The following is a 22034-nucleotide window of genomic DNA, read 5'->3' as shown; positions in this document are numbered from 1 at the left end:
CAGCTGCCTCACATGATTCCGATCCTACTACAAATCGACCGCTGTGGACTTATCAGGACTTTTCCGTCAGAAACGATACGACGACTGAGCAGTCTTGATGAAGTACTGCAGTCTCTGAGTGCTTTTCTTGTTGTTTCTGTGCTCGCGGTGCGTCTCCTTTACCCTCATACCTGTATGTCCACGTATAAAGGAAGACCTGCACTCAGCAGACTGTGGCGTCCATACTGAAATATTAATTCTTAAAGCTCGCATGATTACTGAGCACATGTTGAGTCAGACATTCAGTGGCTCCAGTGGTGAGGCAGTCTAATAGCAGAGACATGAGGAAGCTGTGGCTGAGGATAAATGCAGAGGAATTCATGGCTTTCATTTCGGGGCAACAATTGAGCTGCTCTTGCTTTTCTGGGCCAGAACTGCAAGACTGATGAAACTGCTTGACAAGTAGTCAAGATTGAAATCTTCGCTCCATTTTTGACTGTGAAGCTCCGTCATGTTGTTTCTTACAAGGTTGGTGAGGGCAACATTTGACTCAGTAGGCTGGAAGTTTAGGAGGGCTGAGGGAAGTCGTCTGTCTATTTCTGCTTTTATATACTTTTCTAGAAGTAGGGAAGGCAGGCAAACAGCAGATGAGAGTAAAGCTCAAGACAAGCAACGTTTTCAGGCTGCAGTGATATAAGAGTTTTTGGAGCAGGTGCTTGAAGGAGTGGTTTCTTTCTCTCTATATGCGTGCTCACCAAGGAATGCTGGGTATTCCAGGAGTGCACTGGATCTGAAGAGAGAAGGTGATACTCGGCGAGTGAAAGGCACTGTTGAAACATGGCCTTTATTGCTGGCGTCTTAAAGTGTTTCGCACTGTCCGTGGTTCTCAAGCCTTTCCTGGTAAGTGGTGCTTAAAGCATGTCATTAGGGTCAGTGTGGCTGTGGGATGTCAGTCAGTGGCCCAGAAACTCTGGAAGCCTTCTCACAAGTTTTTTTGTGAGCATTTACCACATGACAGAGAAGAGGACTTTCTTACACTACAGGATAAACGACTTTGGCATTTATGCCTCAGTTCACATAATAAAATGATTTTTTGAAAGCACATTTTTTTTCTACAAAAAAATAAAAAACTAACTGCATATAAAATGAACAAAAATGGATTTGCGAGGACACTTCCTTCTAAGATTCCTTGTTGCTCTTGTGACATCTCTGCTCTGTGTGTTTTCTGACACATTCTTGTAATGGTTATCTTATCATGGCTACTTTGCATCCAAATGCAGCCAAAATCTCTCATCAGTTTTGGAGAAGAGAAAATGTAAAAAGAAAATGCAAATTGTTGTGTGTTTCCATCCACTGCTGTTCAGCAAATGTCAGACCTGTTACTAGCAAAGTCTGTTTTCATTTCACCTTGTCACATTTAGTTTTTCTGAAGATCCCAATTTTTTGTTTACATGAAATTTTCAAGGTTTCTTGTGTTCTACGTGTAGAAATGCACATGTGAACATGACATCTGAGTCCTGGAGGGAACTTTAATGGACTTCCTATGAAATGGAAAGGGGCATCTTGCCAGGAAGTGAAAGCTAGAATATCTAATTGCTTTGAAGAGTATCACTTGTAATTTTTTGAATACCCAAGTGGACAGTAAGAGAAATTCTTGACAATAATGCTTTGGAAAAAATCATCCTAGTCAGTATCTTCACCATTGATTGTGCTTGTGTCAGTTTTGTTAAAGGAATGTCCCACCACTTATCTGTCAGATGCCTTTCTCAGCCAGCAAACTGTCACAGTAGCGACTTTGTTAGAAGCCTTCAAAATAAGGGATTTAAAAAAAAAAAAAAAATCAGTTGCAACCTGAGCAATACATTTGACAGCTGACTCCAAGGTAAGGAAAGAAAAATGGGGAATAAAGTCTTAACGCAAAGCCTAAGTTGAGTTAGTGAGGGGTAAAATTCACCTGATAAATCTGCAAAGCTGTGGAAGTTTTTGTGTGAAGTAACTGTTTTGTGAACAGAAACAGTTAGATTTCATTTCTACTTTAGTCTGTGCTTCTTTAGCTTGCAACCTCAGTTTTTTGGTTGGTAACTCAGAGATAGTAGCTTATTGGATAACTAAGCCTGTTGACTAACTTGACAGTTACCATTTAGACAAGCAAGACATTATAATCTTTAGTCCAGCACTTACATATACTGCATGTCTGCCTCTTTGAATGGTGTGTTAGTTTTAGTTTTCTCACTCTGCCTCAAATTGCTTCAAATCAGATAGTTTTTATTTTTGAATTAGGACCACCAACTGCAGAGACTGTCCTGCCGTTATCTGAATCCACGGGCAGAACTCTGAGCTGACTACAGATACTGCAGCGCCCTCAATGAATGGAGTATCATCTAAAGAGCCAACATCACGTTCCACAATGATTCAAAGTCAAGCCTGCTCGGTCTTTCAGAACATGAGTGCATGTTTACCTCCCAGTACATTCACGTCATGGCAAATATTTTCTCCCTGACCTCTTTTTCAGTCGCTTCTAATCAAGGTAATGCCAATGACCTTTTGGGTTCCAAAGCTGAGATGTGGCCGCACTGTTTCTAAGCATTTCACTGATCTTCTCCAGCCTCACTGGGAATCAGGCTCTAATTGTGTTTATGTGTTTGTTTAGTGCCTTTGTCAGGATTTGCTGCAGTACTTGGAAGGAATACAGTACATTCAGAGAATTGGATTGCTTTTATTTTTGTTTCATTTGTTGATAGCACATTGCTTTTTGATGGATGATGAGTGTGTGGATATTTTCACTCTTGTCGGGACATTCTTAAATAGATTTGTTTTTTTAAGAAAAGGTCACAATTTTGAACAAATAAAAATATGAAAATAGTACCTACTACAAATACATTACAAATACTGTAGATGCAATGGATATTGGTGTTATTTAGTTTTATTTTTGGACTCCTGAAGTGAATTTCAAATTTCCATGAACACAAACTGGAAAATGATTAAATATAAAGTATTTTTTGTACTGGTTGGTCATTTTTTATTTTTTGTTTTATTGTCTTGGTATACATGAAATTACTACTCAGAAGAAAAGGGTCATAATGTGATGAATGATGAAGTAAAGTAGGTTTGATGAGGAGTAGTGTACGATGGTTTGGGAGGGCAGGGATTACAGGGAATTACTCATTCCTAAACCTTACTTCCGTGCATCTTGACTCGACGTTCCTGGCCCTTAAGTCCAATTACATCAATGCAGAGACATTGTTGTCTCTGCGTTGTTGTAATTGTAGCTGCTGCAGATGCTTACATTCTCCTCAAAATGGAACTCCTCTTTCAATTTCCTCTGTTGTCTGTTGTGCTTTATTAGACTCACATAGATGGAGCATCACTGCTGAATTCAGGATGATGGTTAAAAGCACCTTTAACAGAGTTTGTGTGCATGCCTGTCTGTGTGGATCTGTGCAACTCTTTTTTTTTTTTCCCTGCTGCTCTCAGCCTCTCAAACAAGGGCAGTCTTTGAAGTTGATGAAACGTCTGTCTAAGCGACACATCAATTTCAAGTTGTTCTATGAAAGCAGCGTTAACCCACATTTACTTTTGAGTTGATGCTGTCCAGTTATCCAGTGTTTGTGTCCCGTTTTATTTTCCAATTGCAATATATTCAACATGACTTAAAATGAGACTTTTTTTCAATCATTGTTCAATCTACTGACTATTTTCTCAATTAAATGTTTCATTGTTAGTTTGAAAGATGGCAAGGGAATTATGGACACTGCTGGTTGTATCTGAGCAACAAGAAAGAATCTATAAATACCCAATGTACAGTGACATAAAACAGAGACAAATAGCAGGTCCTCCCATTTCAGGAGGTGGTCGTAAGGTTATGATAACTTTCTCTACAGGGGTTTAACCGGCTAAAATAGCTTGTCCATGGTGTGTATCAAAATACAAAAGCTTCCTATTCTCGTGAACTGCAGAGTAAATCATTAAAATGTAAACAAAATGAGTCGTATTATTTCAGTTTCTGAATACTCAATGCCAATTTATATTGCTTTTGAACCCTCTGGCAGTCCCTTAAGTTGTGAATGACTCATCTGATACTTTGGTTTGTTGCCTGACTTCCAATTGAAAGTAGTCGTCAATTACAAAGCAGTGATACTGTGATGAATGAAGTTTCTCTCTGTGTGTTTAGGGGCCTGAGGCCTGGACGTCACCTGGAGGAGGACGACATTGTGCCTGAACTGGCTCACATCCATCCCAGAGAGAGACCTGACTGGGAGGAGACCATCAGTGCGATGGTAAGACATGTGAAACATTATTCAGTGGTATAGCAGAGATGCACATAATTTTATTTTATTTTTTACCACCCACTCAAAACACACCCATGCATTCTTGACGTCACCTGTTGAATAATCAGCCTGCAGCCTGCTGATTCCCGATGCACAGAATATCGGTAACAGGGTGATTTTTTTGGACTGGCAAAACAAAGAATTTTAGTAAGGCTTGCTTGTCAGACAGTACTCCAACCAGCAAAGTTGAAATCTATGAAACAATCGCACCGTCATCACTTGTAAAATCAACAAAAGGACTCTCTTAAACTGTTAATTTTTTTTTAAATCCAGAAAAATCATCAAATTCTCAAGCCAAAGAAAACAGCTTAAGATGGAATTGGACTGTTCCAGAGAAAGAGAATATGCTTTTGACCAATAAGGGATACAAAATCCACAACAGCTGTCTATTTTAGTGTAATCTCACATAGCTAGACCATTGTCTGATGCTGACACTGCACTGTGTACAATGATCTGACTGCATCTCAGTATCATTTTGCTTTAGAGGATAAAAAGGTTTGGTGTGTTAGTATTTCTTTAAACTAATCACAGCTGCCTTCTGCAGAGATAAATACAGGATGTAGCGACAGTGCTCATTCTAAATAGTGATGGGGGAATTATTTTGGTGGAACATTTGCACAAAGGAAGGGGCACACTGTGATTGAAACAGATAATTATCAGAACATAAAAATTAGCAAGGCTGTCTTTGCTTGATGCAAATTCTCAATTAAACTGGAAATTTTTAACATGTACTTTTCTAACCATTAGTGCTTATTGATTTACACCGTGATGAGGATTTTTAATCAAATATAACACATCAGTAGCAGACGGGGAGGATAATGCAGCTTCAAAGGGAAATGCAGCCTGAATGGGGCACAAGCTGGTGTCCTGGTTCCAAGCCCGGATAAATGTCTGCATTTATATTTATTGTGACAGGTTGGGCAGCCGACGTAAATCCTATGCCAAAATAAATATGCAAATCAATCCTATACCTTCCATACTGGATTGGTTGGGGCCTGAGTTAACAACGACCACCATCGGTGCTGTTCACCCGCTGAGTGCAGGTGGAAATTGGGCTACTCTTGGTAAAAAAAAGGAGAGGAGGAAGGCGTGTTTGTAGGCAGAAAGAACAGGAAAGTCAAGAGTTTAGGACTGAGAGTAGAGTCTACAGATGCAGTATTTCTGTATTTAAGTATGAGGTGTGCTGTAGGTGTGACAGAGGAGTTCAAAGTAGAGGTGGGACTGCATCAAGGATCAGCTCTGAGCCTCTTCCTGTTCACTGTGGTGATGGACAGGATGACAGATGAGGATAGACAGGAACCTCCATCAACTATGATGTCTGCAGATGACATTGTGATCTGTAGTGAGAGCAGGGAGCAGATGGAGGAAAATCTATAGATGTGAAGGTATGCCCTGGAAAGGAGAGGGATGAAGGTTAGCCACAGCATGACAGAATACATGTGTGTGAATGAGAGGGACCCAAATGGAAGGATAAAGTTACAGATAGTCGAAGTAAAAAAGGTGGAAGACTTGAAGTATTTAGGGTCAAAAGTCCAGAGCAATGGGGAATGTGGAAAAGAGGTGAAGAAGTGTGTGCAAGCAGGTTGGAATGGGTGGACAAAAGTGCCTGGAGTGATGTGATATAAAAAATCATCAGCAAAAATGAAAGGAAAAGTGAACAAAACTGTGGTGAGATCAGCAATGTTGTGCGGTTTAGAGACGGTGGCACTGACTAGAAGACAGGAGGTAGAGTTGGAGGTAGATGGAAGCAGATGTGACGACCCCTGAAGGGAGAAGCCGACAGGCAAAGAAGGAGAGGATCCTTTGCTCAGTCGCGATTGCCAGTGAAGAGACTGAGATTCAGGAAAACAGCTTTAGACAAAACTGTACCAAAGTGAACTCGGTTATTTGTGGGAAAGAAATAAAACAGTACGATCTGCAGAAAAAATGCAGACACCTTTCACATGCGTTATCTGTGTTTGAACCAGCATGTTGAGTCTGCTTTTATAAAATGTAATCTATACAACCTTGAGAAGAATCACATGAAGGGCGCTCACACCAACAGGTAGAGCTCGACCATTGGCTATTTGTTTCCCAGCATTCTTCAGTAAAGTTGCACTCATTACTACTGCAATCATCTCAGGACTCTAAAAGCTCATGCTGACCATCATTCCTGACATATCAGACTCAGTGGTAACCCCATACCGTCCTGATCAGAATGTTTGTTACCTATCACTTTCTTATCGGCGTCAGTCTTCAAGCCAATGGGTTGATGAGTTGTCTTTTTCTCCTATCAAAAATGTGTCTCCTCTGCTCCTGAAGCACAATCGCACATTCATGATTAATGCAGATGCTTGTTGGTGTCCTAAAGCCACCCTACTCCAAGCTCTTTAGAGATCAGTCGTCTACCCACTGTCTGTTTATTCCTGTGTCTCTCATCTATTTATTTCAGCTCATCTGTAAAAACTCCAGAGCTCATTCACCAGACAGCATCATTCATTATTTCCTTTCCTCCCTTTTTTGGTTCGGGTCTTGCTTCTTGCATCAACAGCACGGTGAAAATGAGGCCGTCTCCATGGTAACATGCCGAGCCACCCGTGGTCGGCGCGTGGTTGGAGCCCTATCGCAAGTGCTCACTTCGATCGGGCAACAGAGAGAAAGAGAAACAACAATCTCACCAGGCTGATGAATATTGATCACTGAGGCGGGGCTTTTAATACTGCATGTCTGCTATTCTTTGTTCAATATTTGATACGAGGGGGACTGTGCACTGGAGTGGCATGTATTATGTATGTCTCCGGTGGTTTGAGGAGGTGATGAGACGCGCTAAGCAACTTAGTGTAAGCTGTCACAGCGACGGCCTGTTGCACCGTGTGGAGTAGATCATACGCAATACACAAAAGCACAAGCCTGTCATTAATCCCCGCAACATAATGATAAAATTCAGAACAGTGGAGGCTATACAGATCTGCCATCATTTGGAATGACACCACTTTGTAGACTTTCAGACTCTTAATATCAAGTGAATAATATCTCTTTATAAAATTCCAGTGTGTCTTCGTGTGTCTCACCATAAACTGCTGGCAGTAGAGACATTTTTTTATAATTGTGTTCATAAGATTGTCTGGAATCAGGCAATAGTGGACAACTAGATGTAAAAAACAAGTTATTTTATTCGTAGGTGGCAAAAAGGATCACCCAAAACAAGTAGCCCCCAGATAGTCCCTGCCTACATGCGTACATGTGAACTGCATGTCTTTTGAAAAAACTTCTAAATCCTTGCAATAAAAAGGAAATCTAGTTGAATCTATATCTTTTATTTTTCATGAAGAGTGGGGTGTAATGCCAGACCTAGTTCAGCTGTTTGTTTAGATATGCAGTAGGATGGCATTATGACATGATAGGCACGAGAAGTAAGAATGTTACTTTATGACTGCTGTTCTGCTCTCTCTTGTGATATAATACTATCTCATCCCATATGGTTGCGTTGCATAGATATTAACATATTTAGATCCATATGAGCGGTTCAGAGTGAAATTAAATTTGATGTAAATTATTTTTTTTCGTACCAATTCTTTGTTGCACAGACAAGCAGCTAGCATTGCTGGAAAGGTTGAGTTGTTTCATTCGATATGTTTTGTACCTCGCAATTAATTAGTTAATACTTGGAGCACTATTCAACTGACAGGAGGGATGTGAATTAGGAGGCAAGGTGTGCCTTTCAGGCTGCTGGGGTTAATTGTGCAGGTTGGTTTTTAATTTACCAACAGTCCCAACAACCAGATATTCACTTTATCATAACATATACCAGAATGCAGCAAGTCTTTTAAAGTCAGAAGCTGAAACCACGATATGTTTGACATTCATGACGGAGAGATGTCTTTAACAATGAATTGATTGTCAAAATAGTGCGCCATTGTCCTTTATTTTTACTGTTGATCAACAAATGAATTACTCCAGTAGTCCTTGCTGGCCTTCTGTTCAATGAACAGTTAAAATGAGTGCTGCATCCAAGCAGTGGCTGTCCTCTGTGTCAGCTTTGTCCAGGTAACACTTTGAACAGAGGGGGATACAGGAAGGCTCATCCAGCTTCAACACCCAACCTTTATCTGCATAGCTCCTTTACTGTCAATGACTGGCTGGGTTTGAAGTCACATGCTGAATACAGTAAACTTCAACAGTTCTTGGCCACTTAGTTTTTATCTTATTCAAACGACAATGTGCCAGCAGCTCTTCAGTGCAAATTTGTCTTTCAGTGGCGTCCAACACTTCCAATTTTCAACCATATTATTGTAATGAAAATCTCACAGTTGAATGGATTCACTGATGCCACAGAGAGTGACTGATTTTGCTGTTAATTAGCCTTGTGATAAGTTTAGGAAACTTACTTTCACAGAAACCAATTCTTGTATCATTCATGATACAGGCTCTGCCAAGTGAGAGTTTAATGATAATATCCAGTTAAAATGTAAGTAAGTAAAGTCACTGACTCCATGCTAGCTAACAAACAGTACATTGAAAAATCATGTGCGAATCAGCAGCAGTAAATGCAGAAATATACATCAAACTAAACTGAATGTGATGCTTAAGGTAACAATCTGTTCCACATGCTGAGCTGAGGGCTGTTTGTGGAATAAGATTGTGCAGAAAGGCCTTGCCACAGAGATAATGGTAGCCAGGTGTTTTTCTGTCTGAAAATTTATCCCGGGGTACTGTTGCAGGATCGTAAAGGTTTCGGGTGAGAAAAGTGTGATGTTTGATGCTATACCAGCTTTCAGCTTTTGCGGTGAAGAAGTAACTGGAATTGTTTTATTTATACTTCTTCTGTGTTTGGATTGTGATGTACTTCACATAAGTACAAACAAGTATTTGTCGCGTGTTTTTGTGTTCTGGAGTGTGTGAATAGACCTAACAGAAGTGTGAGCTACAGTCTGAGCTTTGCCGCTAGAGGTCGCTACAGCTTGACACTGCTAGAGAAAGCCAAGACTTTCCATTTGGGTTGACAACAATCATGCTGACCAGTTCCACAAAGCTCCGTCTGAGCTTTTCCAACTCTGTATTCACACAAGAATTATCTGTTATCTAGGGGGAGACTCCACTTTTGTTTCCGACTGTGGTCCTGAAATACTGATTAGCTTTTAACTAGACCATGTTGCCTCCTTGAGGACTCTTCATTGTGTGAAGCCATTTCAGAGCCAGGTGTTGTCTTTGTGTTGCTATCAGTTGAACTGTGATGGTGATAGAAACACAAGAACTGTGTTTGTTTGTTTTGGTCTGCAAGACTCTAATAGTGACCACACAAAATAGCCAGTTTTTCAGAATACACAAAGTAAATACAACATGGTGATTATGAGGAATGTCGTTAAAGAGGGATGCGGTCTTACCACATAAAATAATTCTGTCCAGTGCTGCAGAGCTGAACTGTGAATCAGAATCTGCAGCCAGATTTCCTCTGCACTGAGCAGCTTAAATAGTCAATCTGTTGTTGTAGTCCTTGTCGCTGTGAAAACAAGTGCAGCAAGTCAAGCCTCAGACAGGAAAGTGCAGGTGTAAAACGACATGAAGGAAGGGAATATAGCTGGAGGAAAAAGGAGACTGGTACTCATAATGCCATATTGTTGTCCAGCTGAAAAGCTTCACGTAACGGTGCTCGTGAATGTGTGGGAACGCAATCATCTACTTTCTTCAGCAGGTGATGGCTCAGCTCAGCTTTAAACAATCAAGCAGTACGAGCCATTCAGGGGTTAAATTGTTTTTTTTGTGACAAGGCCAGCACTTGTGCTGTGAGAAAGTAGTTCCAGTGAAAACTACACATGATAATCAGTGAAAATGGATTGTCCAGAGTAATTACATGTCTTCTTTGGAAAAGAGGTGTTGCAGTTAAAACTTCTAAATGTCATTTTTCAGATAAATTCAAAATTCCTTTCACCTCCATTATCAAAGCCAAATGGCTCAAATTAATGTGATTCTCTAAATAACCACATACAAAGATTGTCATTATCAAGTCTATTTTGTTTTATTGCTTTTTGTGCCATACATTTTAAATGAAGAACAGAGTTCACCGCCACGGAGCAATGTGAAGTTCCAACAGACAAAAGGATAGAACCACACCACAAATGTACAAGTCTGAATATTCAGCATCTACAAAAACATAGTGGCTTAGCAACTGTTTGTTGTAATACTGACTGTTGCCTTTTTTAAATTTACTGAAGTTTGTAGAAGATTTTCTTGCTCGCATCAGTGCAGTGCCACAGATATTACATGAAATTGTAAAAACTGAAAACTCCCTTTAGAGCTCTCGATAATGCTCCATCTGATACTCGAGATATTATAGGAAGCTACTTTTGGATTTTTGCATAAAATAAAAAATATATATTATTTTGTTTGTATTCATCCTAATTCATTTTGTTTTGTTCCAAAATATTTCAACTACAGAGCCAGTCAGCTGTTTGATTATAGAAGAGCATTGTTGTTAATAAGGATAAGTTGGATCACAATGACACATCAGAAGAGTAAATACTTATTGAAATTACTGCTACTGTGTCACTCATGGATAAACTGCACACTTTCCCAGGATCTTTCTGCTGTGTGACGCTGCAGCTGTTTTAATAAAATCAAAGAAAAGAAGCCGCTGCGCTATGTTCAGTGCAAGACTGAGTCTGAAAGCACATTTCTAGATTTGTATAATAATGTAAAACCATAGACTGTCTATGTGTAAAACTGACCTTCATGAGGATGCAACTTGGATATCAGGAAGCTGAGCTCTACTCTGGTGGGCTCCAGCCCTTTTTAACCCCCAGATAAGCTGTACAGTTGTTTTTTTTTTCTCTCCATAAGTCAGGCATGATAAATAGGTCACACGGTTTCTGCAGTTTACCCCCTGACTGAAGCAACCTGACACTTCACTCAGCCTCAATAATCGAATGACATGTAGGTGTGTCTTTTCACTTCACTAACTGCCATGCATTATTAAATCACCGGTGTGGATAAGGGTGGTGTTGGCTTAAGCCTGCTGCACCACTTCATCTCGTGTTCATATTATCCTGCATCTCAGAGAGCATTTCCCCAAGCACCACAAAGACCAACAGACACATTGTATCGTACCTAAAGAACTCAGTGCTGTTTGCACCATACAGACTCTCAACATACTGGAAGTTAAATGCCTGTCGCTTGTGTGAATGCCTCTGCAAAGCCACAGGGTAACAGTTGCAGAGATTTATTTGTACACACCAGCTGGATCGCTGATGTTTCTGTGTTGTGATTTTTAGGCGAGGAGCGCAGAGATCCCTGAGCTGAGGACGGAGCCCCTCATGCGCTCTTGCAGCAGCAGCACAGCCAGCATGAAGGTCAAGAATGTCAAGAAGTGAGTAGGCAAACTCACTCGTACACACACAATCCTCTCACATCTCTTCTTCTCTCTGTTCGTCTCTATTTATTGCTCTTAACTGGCTGTTTATCGCCTCTGTTTGCTGCTCGAGTTCCTTCCATTCCCTGAGTCTATTTCTGTGCCTTCCTCCTCCTTTCACTCCCTCCGTTAGCGTTGCCCTCTGCCTCTTATGCTAGTCATACACACTCCAAGGTGTTACCATGGGCATAGGATGAAGTGCTAACTAAACTGTGTGTGTGTGTGTTACATTTACAGACTTTGCTTCACCAAGGGCCACTTCCCAAAACTGGCAGAGTGCGCACACTTCCATTATGAAAACGTGGACTTTGGTACAATCCAGGTACAGTCTTGAAGCTTGTCTTCTGACGTTCTCCTCCATATTAATGTCTAGGCTTGTCACATTTCTGCAAACAGATCAAGAACTGAAGCTAAAGCAGGACTGATTGTATTTAGAGTAGCGTGTGTGCTTCACCAATGTAGTTTTAAAATTTTGGTGACATGAGGGCTGCACAGTTGACTGAATAGTGATCTTGATTACGATCTTTAATTCAATGAACATGATCGACTGCTTTAGTGATATTTAAAATGCAGTCAGGTCCATAAATGTTTGGACATTGGATTTGAAATGAAGCAATCAAGATGTGTTTTAAGTGCAGACTCTCAGCTTTAATTTGACGACACTTTCATCCAAATGAGATGAATGGTGCAGGAATTACAACATTGTATCGTGCACTCCACCTTTTTAAGGGCCCCAAAGTAATTGAACAATTGTCTGCTGAGCTGTTCCATGGTTAGGTGTGTTATTCCCCCATTATTTCGTTTACAAGGAGCAGATAAATGGCATAGAGTTCATTTCAAGTGTGGTATTTGCGTTTGGAATGTCTCATCGTAAGTCGAGGACATACTGTAAAAGGAGCATCCCTGAAAGGCTCAGTCGTTCACAAGGAATGATGGGCGAGGTTCACCACTTTGTGAACAACTGTGTAAGCAAACAGTCCAACAGTTTAAGAACAACATTTTGCAACGTAGAACTGCAAGATATTTAGGGATATCATTCTACAGTCCATAATATCATCAAAAGATTTAGAGAGTGTGGAGAAATCTCTGCTTGTAAGCGGCAAGACGGAAAACCAACACTGAATGCCCCTGACCTCCAATCCCTCAGAGAGCACTGCATTAAAAACTGACATCATTCTGTAAAGATAGTATCAGGTGGACTCAGGAACACTTTGGAAAACCGTTGTCAGTTTACACAGTTTGTCTCTACATCTGCAAGTGTAAGTTTAAACTCTGCCATGCAAAGCGAAAGAGCCATCGGCCCGAGCTCATCTGAGATGGACTGACGCAAAGTGGAAAACCCTGCTGTGGTCAGACGAGTTCACTTTTCAAATCGTGGACGTTGTGTCTTCTGGGCTAAAGAGGAAAAGGACCATCCAGATTGCTATCACTGCAAAGTTCTAAAGCCAGCATCTGTGACGGTATGGGGGTTAGTGGCCATGGTATGGGGAACTTGCACATCAGTGAAGGCACCATTAATGCTGAAAGGTGCATACAGGTTTTGGAGCAACATGTGCTGCCATCCAAACACCATCTTTCTCAGGGACATTCCTGCTTATTTCAGCAAGACAATGCAGTGCCACATTCTGCATGTGTTTCAACAGCACGGCTTTGTAGTAAAAGAGTGACCCGCCTCCAGTCCAGACCCATCTCCCATTGAAAGTGTGTGGCGCATTATGAAGCGCAAAACACAAAAACAGAGACCCTAGACTGGTGAGCAGTTGAAGTTGTACATCAAGCAAGAATGGGAAACAATTATTCTGCCTACGAAGCTTACAATTAGTGTCCTCAGTTCCCGAACACTTACGGAGTGTTGTTAAAGGGAAAGGTGATGTAACACAGTGGTAAACATGCCTGTCACAGCTTTTTTGGAACACGTTGCAGGCGTCAAATTCAAAACGAGTGAATATTTGCAAGAAGACAATGCAGTTTATCAGTTTGAACATTAAAATATCTTGTCTTTGTAGTGCATGCAATTGAATGTAGGTCAAAAATGTTTGCAGATCATTGTGTTCTGCTTTTATTTACATTTTACACAACGTCCCAACTTCACTGGAACTGGGGTTTGGATGACTCACACGTATCTTCCAAGTGACGTCAAGCAGAATTCGTTTTGCTGTTGATATCATGGAGCTGACTGATGATTTGCATTTGTTTGATAGCTTCTTCAGTACCGCCGTCAGCTACAGACCGGCCTCATTCATTTCAGATTGGCTCGCCTCAGAACTGGTTAAAGATACTCAAAGGTTTAATTTTGAGCTCAGGAGCTGCTGCAGTCTGGCCTTCTCTGACTATACTGCCTGTGGAGTGGCAAGCTGAACCTTTTGCCACTTCGATTTTATCACATTCTCACCTTGCTTTGGCAGCAGCTGTTTCGGTGCAACCTCCAAGATCTGTTGTCTGTTGTGGAATCTGTAGATACCTTGGTAATCTTGGCATCAGCTTGACACTTTAAATCCTCAGCACACCACCTGCTTTATTGACTGCAAATATGTGATTTGCAGCAACCTTTTTGAATAGTCTGATGAAATATACAGCAGATCCTTATCGTGGGAACTGTAGGATCCAGTGTTTGATGTTCCTAAAATCATGATGTGTGGTCCTCTGCAGTTTCAATTCTGACTTTTTGATTTATTAAATTTCAGCTTTCTGGAAGCGCATTGCTGAGTAAAATGAGTTAAAAAGATTAGAGTAATCATCTGACAGACTGTATTTAGAGCTTTCCTTTTCTCTTTGGCATTATGGTAAGAAACCAGTAGGGGTCAGCAGTCAGCTAAATTTATTACACTGCTGCTGACAAGACAGAGCGAGAAAGTTTTCTTAAAAGCTTCCATTCTACTTCACCCGCAGGTAATTTGTTGATATAGCTCAGGTTACGCCACAGAATCCATCCGCTCACTCACTGCGTGCATAAAGGAAACTTTTGAGCTAATATGAATTGTCTCTAGTCAGTAGATTGATTCTCCTTTTGTTGTCCCAGCTGTGTCTGCTGGCTGCTGTACTGGCACAGAACAGCATGACTGTCTCACCCTTTGTGGTTTTCATAATGCTTTCAAGTAGCCTTGCCTCTTTGTTTTGCCTGGGTGTTTGCTGCTGTATGGTTTTAGTATTCTACGTGGCTTCCATCTCGTCTCCTGAGTGAATGGAACCCCAGTGGAAACTCACATCTTCTTGGTTTGTTAAGGGATTAATTATTTATTTGTTTCACATGCCAGTCAATATAGTTTATGTATAATCTTGCCTCAACCAACATGTTTGCCTGTTTAATGAATGCATTCTATATTTTTTGTCCATAGGTCATGCTGGCATGACATAAATACTAAATCAGTTCAGATGGATAAAAGCAGTACTGTCTAGTAAAACATTCAGATAGTGTTTCCTAAGCATGCTGCATGATGCCCATCTTTGTGAAGGCTTGGATGTTCCTCACTTATTCAGCAGTGGATGCTGTACACATAGACATTTTGTCTATCATCTTGTATAGGTGCTTAAATTAAACAAAAATCCATCACTGAAGTTGACCTGGTGAAGTTTTTTGTTTTTTTTATACTAAAAATCCACAAGGTGTGCACTGTATACTGGAGTGAAGCAGACTGAGAACTTTACTGAGCCTTGGCATTACTCTTCTGCTGGAAGACATCTTATTTACTTTCCATGTTAAAAAATCTTGCCAGAGGAGAACTTGAGTCAGACAAAGGTTTTGTTGTGGAAACTCAAGAATCGCAGTCGCATACGGCCAAAGAGGAGTGCGTCTGCACACAGAGCAGCACTTCCTGGCAGCTATTTTCACATGACTATTTTGTTTTAGGTAGAATATTTGACGAGTAACCTGTCAGTTGTTGTGACAAAATTTAATGTTTTTGTTCGGCCTCTCAGTCATGGACATGAATTTCTTTTCTTTCACAGGTTTATATTTAATTTCCAAATGTTAAAGAAAAACATTAATAATTATTTTTTGTGGACACGTGTTTCATAGTTCATAAGAAGGTTCAAAGATTTCATCTTAAAATGAATGAAAAGTTCTAGGAGTCATTGACAGTTCAAGACTTTCATGATACGTGGTCTTTTCAAGTGCAAAGTTTTGTTCACGACAAAAGTCATTTGGCAGACATTTCTATTATAAAGCACAGTGGAGGGCTGGCTCCTGTTGGCTTCTCTCCAGATGTGCTTTCTCTGCAGCTCTAATCAGGATGAGCAGGTTTGCTTTTCTTTTAAATAAGCTTGCTTTAGGCTGATTTATGCATCCTGTGCACATTGCACATCTAATCTAGTGATCATTTCACATCCGTGATGTACTGAAAAACTTCAGGTTATGTGTATGTGTAAGATATTTGGGGACTCATGCCATATATGACTCTAGAAGTTTCTGTTGATTTTGGCATAGTATTGTTGAGGCAGTCTGAGAATATTGAATGTCAGAACTTAGAAACATATTAAATCAAACTGAAAACATTTAATGGATTGTTACACTTAAAATCTTTCTAGCAACGACTAGAAGCACTAAAAAAAAGGATTATGTCTCTACTGATCTTTATATTGAGGTGCAGTGAAAATAGATGTTTCGGGCATCATACTCCATAGCAGTGGTAGTCTGTTGATGTTTGCACATTATTGTCAGTGCAATCTGCATACAGTCAGTATTATACTTTGCATGTCCACTTTGGTCTGTCTTCTAAGTCTTCAAGAAAACACTCCCCACATTGTTCCACTGTTACTGATCTGTGGGACACTGAGCTGAAGAAATCTATAGATTCAGACTGTTCACACTGAATTCTGAATCAATCTAGCATGTCATAGCAAGCTGACATATTTCCACTGTTTTATCATTCATTTTTGAATTGGCACTTTAGATCTAAATCCCTAGAGTGGTCGAATCCAGAACTGTATGGTGTAACCCTCTCTGAGTTGTGCATTTACGTGTGCTTGATTTTTGTACTGAGCTGTTATTTGGTACAGCACTGTTTCCAAGAAATTTGTGTACATGAATGATTTACAACAGCAAATGCTTTTTGAAGGAAACAAAACTGGGGCAAAATCAACTCATCTCTTCTATTTTACTCAATGTAAATGTAAGGGTGTTGGTAATTTCTTGTTAAGTAAGCTTAAAATGTCATTTATTTTTCATTTTCAGACAGCTTTAGAGTTATTATAATTTGAGGTATTTTGACTTAAAATGATGAATGCTTGTATTTTAATGGTATTTAAAACAGTTTGAGCCACAACAAAGGTTAGAACTGAATTCGGTCCCTAAACTTCTCAGTTGTCCCTGTGACTGGGAGCAGCCTCACAGATTGTCTTTGTAATGAGTATTGTCAAAAATGGCTTTCACAGCTGAGACTGTAAGTTATCAGAGTTAAATAAGAAGTTTTTAAAAAGGTAAAAGAAAATGTACAAACTGACTGGTTGATGTAATTGGGAATTAATAAAAATAATTCACAGTTCAGGGATTGCAGCTGGCAGATTAGTGAATGATGAAGGTCTGCTTTCAAATCGACATTTTTTTTTAGTTTTACCAAAAGTCATGGTCCTTCATAGCCTAGGCGCGCTAGACAACCCACGGCAACGAATTTAATTCTCTGCCAGGGTGGGTCTAGTTACCCTCCATAAGGCTCGAGGCTGGATGCTCCTAAAACTGGCCGGACCAATCACCATGAAGTGTAGAGTCAGAAGGCGGGCGTAACTAAGTGACGATTCTGACAGAAAACAACCGGAAACAACTAGCCTAGCCGCGCTAGACAACCCACGGCAACGAATTTAATTCTCTGCCAGGGTCGACAACAAAAACGACAACAGTTGTTGAGCTCCATTAGCACCGACTCTGAATAATCTTTCTGTTAACGTGTCTGTAATATACTTGAGTTTCACCCATTGGCTGTATAAATAAGGCTTCACCGAACTACCGCATCCTCTGATTTCCGGCGCTCTAGGAGCCTCTTCGTTGCGCTGATTGGTTGTATACCTACCCAATTGCTGCAGAGTGATTTGATAGACAACCTTTTAGCCCATCTCCCTCCCTATCGAGCATGCCTAGACCCTTGTGTCTTCAGAGCATGGGTCTAGCGCGTCTAGGCTAGGTCCTTCATTAACCTGAACTAAAGAGCTTTTGTTGCTGAAACCTAACCACAGATTGTGACAGTGAACTTTAGTCTCTGGTCTGTCAGTGATTTGCATTGTGGACTAACACCAACCTTCTATCCTGGCCACCTCCTGCCGGGTCTTGTGCAATTCATAGATGTAGTACTTTATTTATTCAACTAGACATTGGTTCATACATAATCCAGTCAATGTTTACATTTGCCTCCACAATGCAGATGGAAAACTATTAGCAACATAAACATAATTTTTAGAAGACGGGGTTGCCTGAAACTATCTGGCCTTTCTGCTTTGACCTGGCACACTGACAATGCTTTGGATCGTAGAACTGCTGTGGACTGCAAGTTTTATGAATGTGTTTTATGTTTTGGTTTACTGGATCGTTCGCTGTTTTGTATGAAAACTGCTAGAGGGCAGATATTTATGATATGATGAGACCGCTGTGGCTGGCAACACAAAAATCAAACTACGTGACATTCTTGGTTCCTTGAGTTGCTCATTCTGCTGTTGACTTCAAGAGTAACTGAACCTGCTGACCCTGTCCACATGCTGTTTATACTGAGTTGCAACTATGCAGTTTGCTGCTGAAGGAGATGGCAGTTTGCCGTAACCAACATATGCAGTTAATAAAGGATCCGCTTTCCCAAAACCACACTTATTGTTCTTTTGTTTGTTTGTTTTTGGAGGTTTTTGTAAAGAAGCATTTTTCATTTCATATCAGGGGTGGACCAATGTTTTTTCACTGATAATATCAATCATCAGTAATCCAGGAGAGCGAGTGGTAAATGATATTTGGAACCACTATACTTGCTATAGAAAAGAAGAATTTTGCATTCAAATTTACACAAGAGAAACTCCAATGCAAAAATTTGTTCAATTGACTTTATTCATGTTTTACACGCTTAAGCTTGGGGTCACCCAGACAATTTCATATTTTCCATGAAAACTCACACTTTATACATACTTGCACAAAGGTCAACTATCAACAGTTAGTCTCTCAGCACAATTAGCTAGCACAATGTAGCATTAGAACACAGGAGTGATGGTTGCTGGAAATGTTCCTCTGTACTCCTATGTATATTCCATTAAAAATCAGCCTTTTCCAGCTAGAATAGGCATTTACCACATAAAGTAGACTTCGTTTCTGATTATTTTTATGTCATCTTCATTGAACAAACTGCTTTTCTTTCAAAAACAAGGACATTTCTTAGTGACCCCAAAGTTTTGAACGGCGGAGTAGCATTTCAACAGCTGTCTTTTTGTATATAACTATTAAGATAGGAATGTGGTGGGGACATTGCTTGAGACCAGAATGATGACTTAGATGCAAATAGAAAGAGGTTTCTGCATCTGAGCCACAGTAGTGCATTTATAATAATAATAATAATAATTTGCCTTTATTTGTCACAAATACATTACAGCACTGGTCAGAGCAGAGTCAGCCATAGTACAGCGCCACTGGAGGAGGAAGGGTTAGAGGCCTTGCTCAAGGACCTGACAGTGGCCGCATCAGGGTTTGAACCTTTTGATCAGTAGTCATTTTTCAGTTAATTCAATTTATTGGGAATTGGTAAAATAAAATTAAGATAAACTTTATTGATCCCACAATGGAGAAAGTTCACTGTTAGAGCAGCTCCAAGGAGAAAAAATATTATAAAGGCGGTACAGAAGAAATTAGAAACACAGTGCAGAGAGAGAACAATATATAAACAGAAGATGTTTTTTTAAAGAGACTATTTTCTGAATAATGCTAAATATCAGATCTTATAATAGGTCAGGCCGACTATTAGTTGATCCCCGTATATATACACTACCAGTCAAAAGTGTACACATATGTTCTCATTCAGTTCTTTTTATTTATTTGTATTATTTTCTACATTGTAGATTAATTTTGAAGAGTAATACTTTTTTGTTTACAGCATAATTCCATATGTACTCTTTTTGTAGTTTTGATGTCTTTAGTATTAATCTACAATATAAAACATAATGAAATAAAAAACACATAATGAGAACTTGTGTCCATACTTTTGGCTGGTAGTGTATATAGTACCTACAGACAGTGTATGTCCATCTGTCTGCTCTCCTTGCCAACTGCTTTTAAATGGCCTCCAGTTCCACTGTTTTCCCCACAGTCCTCTCCAAGCCCTGCAGTCCAGTAGCTACATGATACAGTCTGTAGCCAGACACTAGCAAAACAACTTTATTGACTTCATCACTACCATCCAACTGTGCCAGTCAGCCCTGCTCTTCCATATGGTTTATCTGCAACCTAACATTTTACCCTGCCTCTTTGCACATAAACCACAGTGAGGTTTGAGCTCTCACACATTTTACTATTAATGGACAGTTCAAAGCCACACAAGCTGGTTCTGTCCAGAAACGACGTTGAGTCGTCGACCACTGTTTGCTGTGTGATGATTAACAGCATTTAAGTTATTCAGAGAGTACAGAGGAACCTAAACATCTGTCTCAAATGCCTCCATGTTTTGTGTCTCCTGAGGGAGCTATGTGAACCATACCAAGCAGCCACATTAGCTGCTGCTAACATAACACACTCAAATCTCTGACCAAAATGTTGGCGAGTGTGTTGCATTATGGGTAGTGTTGGCACCAAGTTTTGATGTGCAGTGATAAAGTTAGAATGCAAAACACTTCATCTCTAGTTACACTGCAAGTTCCAATTTTTGTTAGCTGTCCATCATGACATTGTTAGAGGGTTGTCATGCTAAATCAATGGGGTACTCTTTTAATAAATGCTTTTGCTAATTGTAGAGTAAATAGTTATATTCATATTTAAATTACTGAAATAGTTGGTTCTTAGGCAACCTTTGCAACATCAAACTGACATATGCTAGCTTCCACTTCCCTTCTGTATTTCAGTTTTCAGCATGAAAGAGTTCTCTTCTTATACACACAGCCAGAAACCCAACATCTAATGGCAATGTGCACAGAAAAGTAATACACCAAAGACAATACTATAAATAAAATTTAAAACAAGAATTTTACTGCCAACCAAAATGCTTTATGCAAATTTTAAAGATACAGGTATCGAGTGCTAATAAACAATGAGTGTGAGAATTGGCCTGACACATTTTGTGTGGATGCACGAAAGGCAAGGGAAACCCGGTGTGTCCAACGTCCAACAATAATCGCGATGATCGGTCTGAGTTTAAAAGCTGTGAGCGAGTGCACCCTCTCTCATGCTGACAACAGTGCATGCAGTTACAGAGGGTGTGATTTCTGTGTGCGGGTGAATGAGAGCAGCAGGCTGCATGTATGAGTGCGACCATGCGTGTGATGAAGACTGACGCCCCTCCCAGCCAGCTCTCTGTGTGCTGCTGTACAGCTGATATGTCTCAGCTGGAGGAGGGGAGGCTGTGCTTCATTCTGTCTGTGCTCCTACCATCCATCCATCCATCCATCCATCCATCCCATCCATCCATCCATCCATCCATCCATCCATCCATCCATCCATCCATCCATCCATCCATCCATCCATCCATCCATCCATCCATCCATCCATCCATCCATCCATCCATCCATCCATCCATCCATCCATCCATCCATCCATCCATCCATCCATCCATCCATCCATCCATCCATCCATCCATCCATCCATCCATCCATCTTTCCTGCGTTCATCCTCCTAGCTTAGCATCACCACACAATATGCTCCCACTGCCCCCCTTTACTCACAAGCACCAAGAGAGATGCATAGAGATGAATTCCCTCCCCCAGTGGGACCCAATCCATCAACTGCAGAACCACATCAGACCCACACCCACCCACCCACCCAGGCCGGCTGTCGTTTAAAGGCACAGGATTGACTAGAAGAAGGACTCGTGACAATAATCTTCTTTTTTTTTAATTTACATTGTTTTTAATTTATCACTTTTTGGGGTGTAATGGTTGTCTGGACAAAGCAAAGAGAGCGCCTCGGTCTGCAGAGAGATGATGTCAAACCCTCTATCACATGCTTATTGAGAGGACCTCTTTCCAATGCTTGTGAGCTGAGGGTGATGTAACGGTTAGACTCATTCTGCCCTTGTTAGAGAACACAAAAGACCAGCCAGAGAGCACACACACACACACACATGCACACACATAACCTCTCTTTTTCTGTGTCTCTCATGGTCATTATTGGACAGCATTGTTAAAAGGTTGAGAAATGTGATTCCCCTTAAAGCTACAATGTACATCATAAAAATGTA

At 40.4% G+C, this 22034-nt stretch overlaps 1 protein-coding gene across 3 annotated transcripts in view; it reads left to right on the top strand.

The window, feature by feature from the left end:
• arhgap32b (Rho GTPase activating protein 32b) overlaps positions 1-22034 on the top strand; it is a 130838-nt gene that overhangs the window by 46236 nt on the left and 62568 nt on the right. For all 3 annotated transcript variants that reach the window (XM_051937142.1, XM_051937143.1, XM_051937141.1), the window contains exons 3-5: positions 4151-4256; positions 11555-11649; positions 11929-12013. In XM_051937142.1, the coding sequence (XP_051793102.1) occupies positions 4151-4256; positions 11555-11649; positions 11929-12013 (286 nt within the window). The remainder of the gene's footprint in view (positions 1-4150; positions 4257-11554; positions 11650-11928; positions 12014-22034) is intronic.

The sequence above is a fragment of the Acanthochromis polyacanthus genome, chromosome 17 (assembly GCF_021347895.1).
Source record: "Acanthochromis polyacanthus isolate Apoly-LR-REF ecotype Palm Island chromosome 17, KAUST_Apoly_ChrSc, whole genome shotgun sequence".
Classification (NCBI taxonomy): Eukaryota; Metazoa; Chordata; class Actinopteri; family Pomacentridae; genus Acanthochromis; species Acanthochromis polyacanthus.
This window is presented reverse-complemented; position numbering and strand designations above follow the sequence as displayed.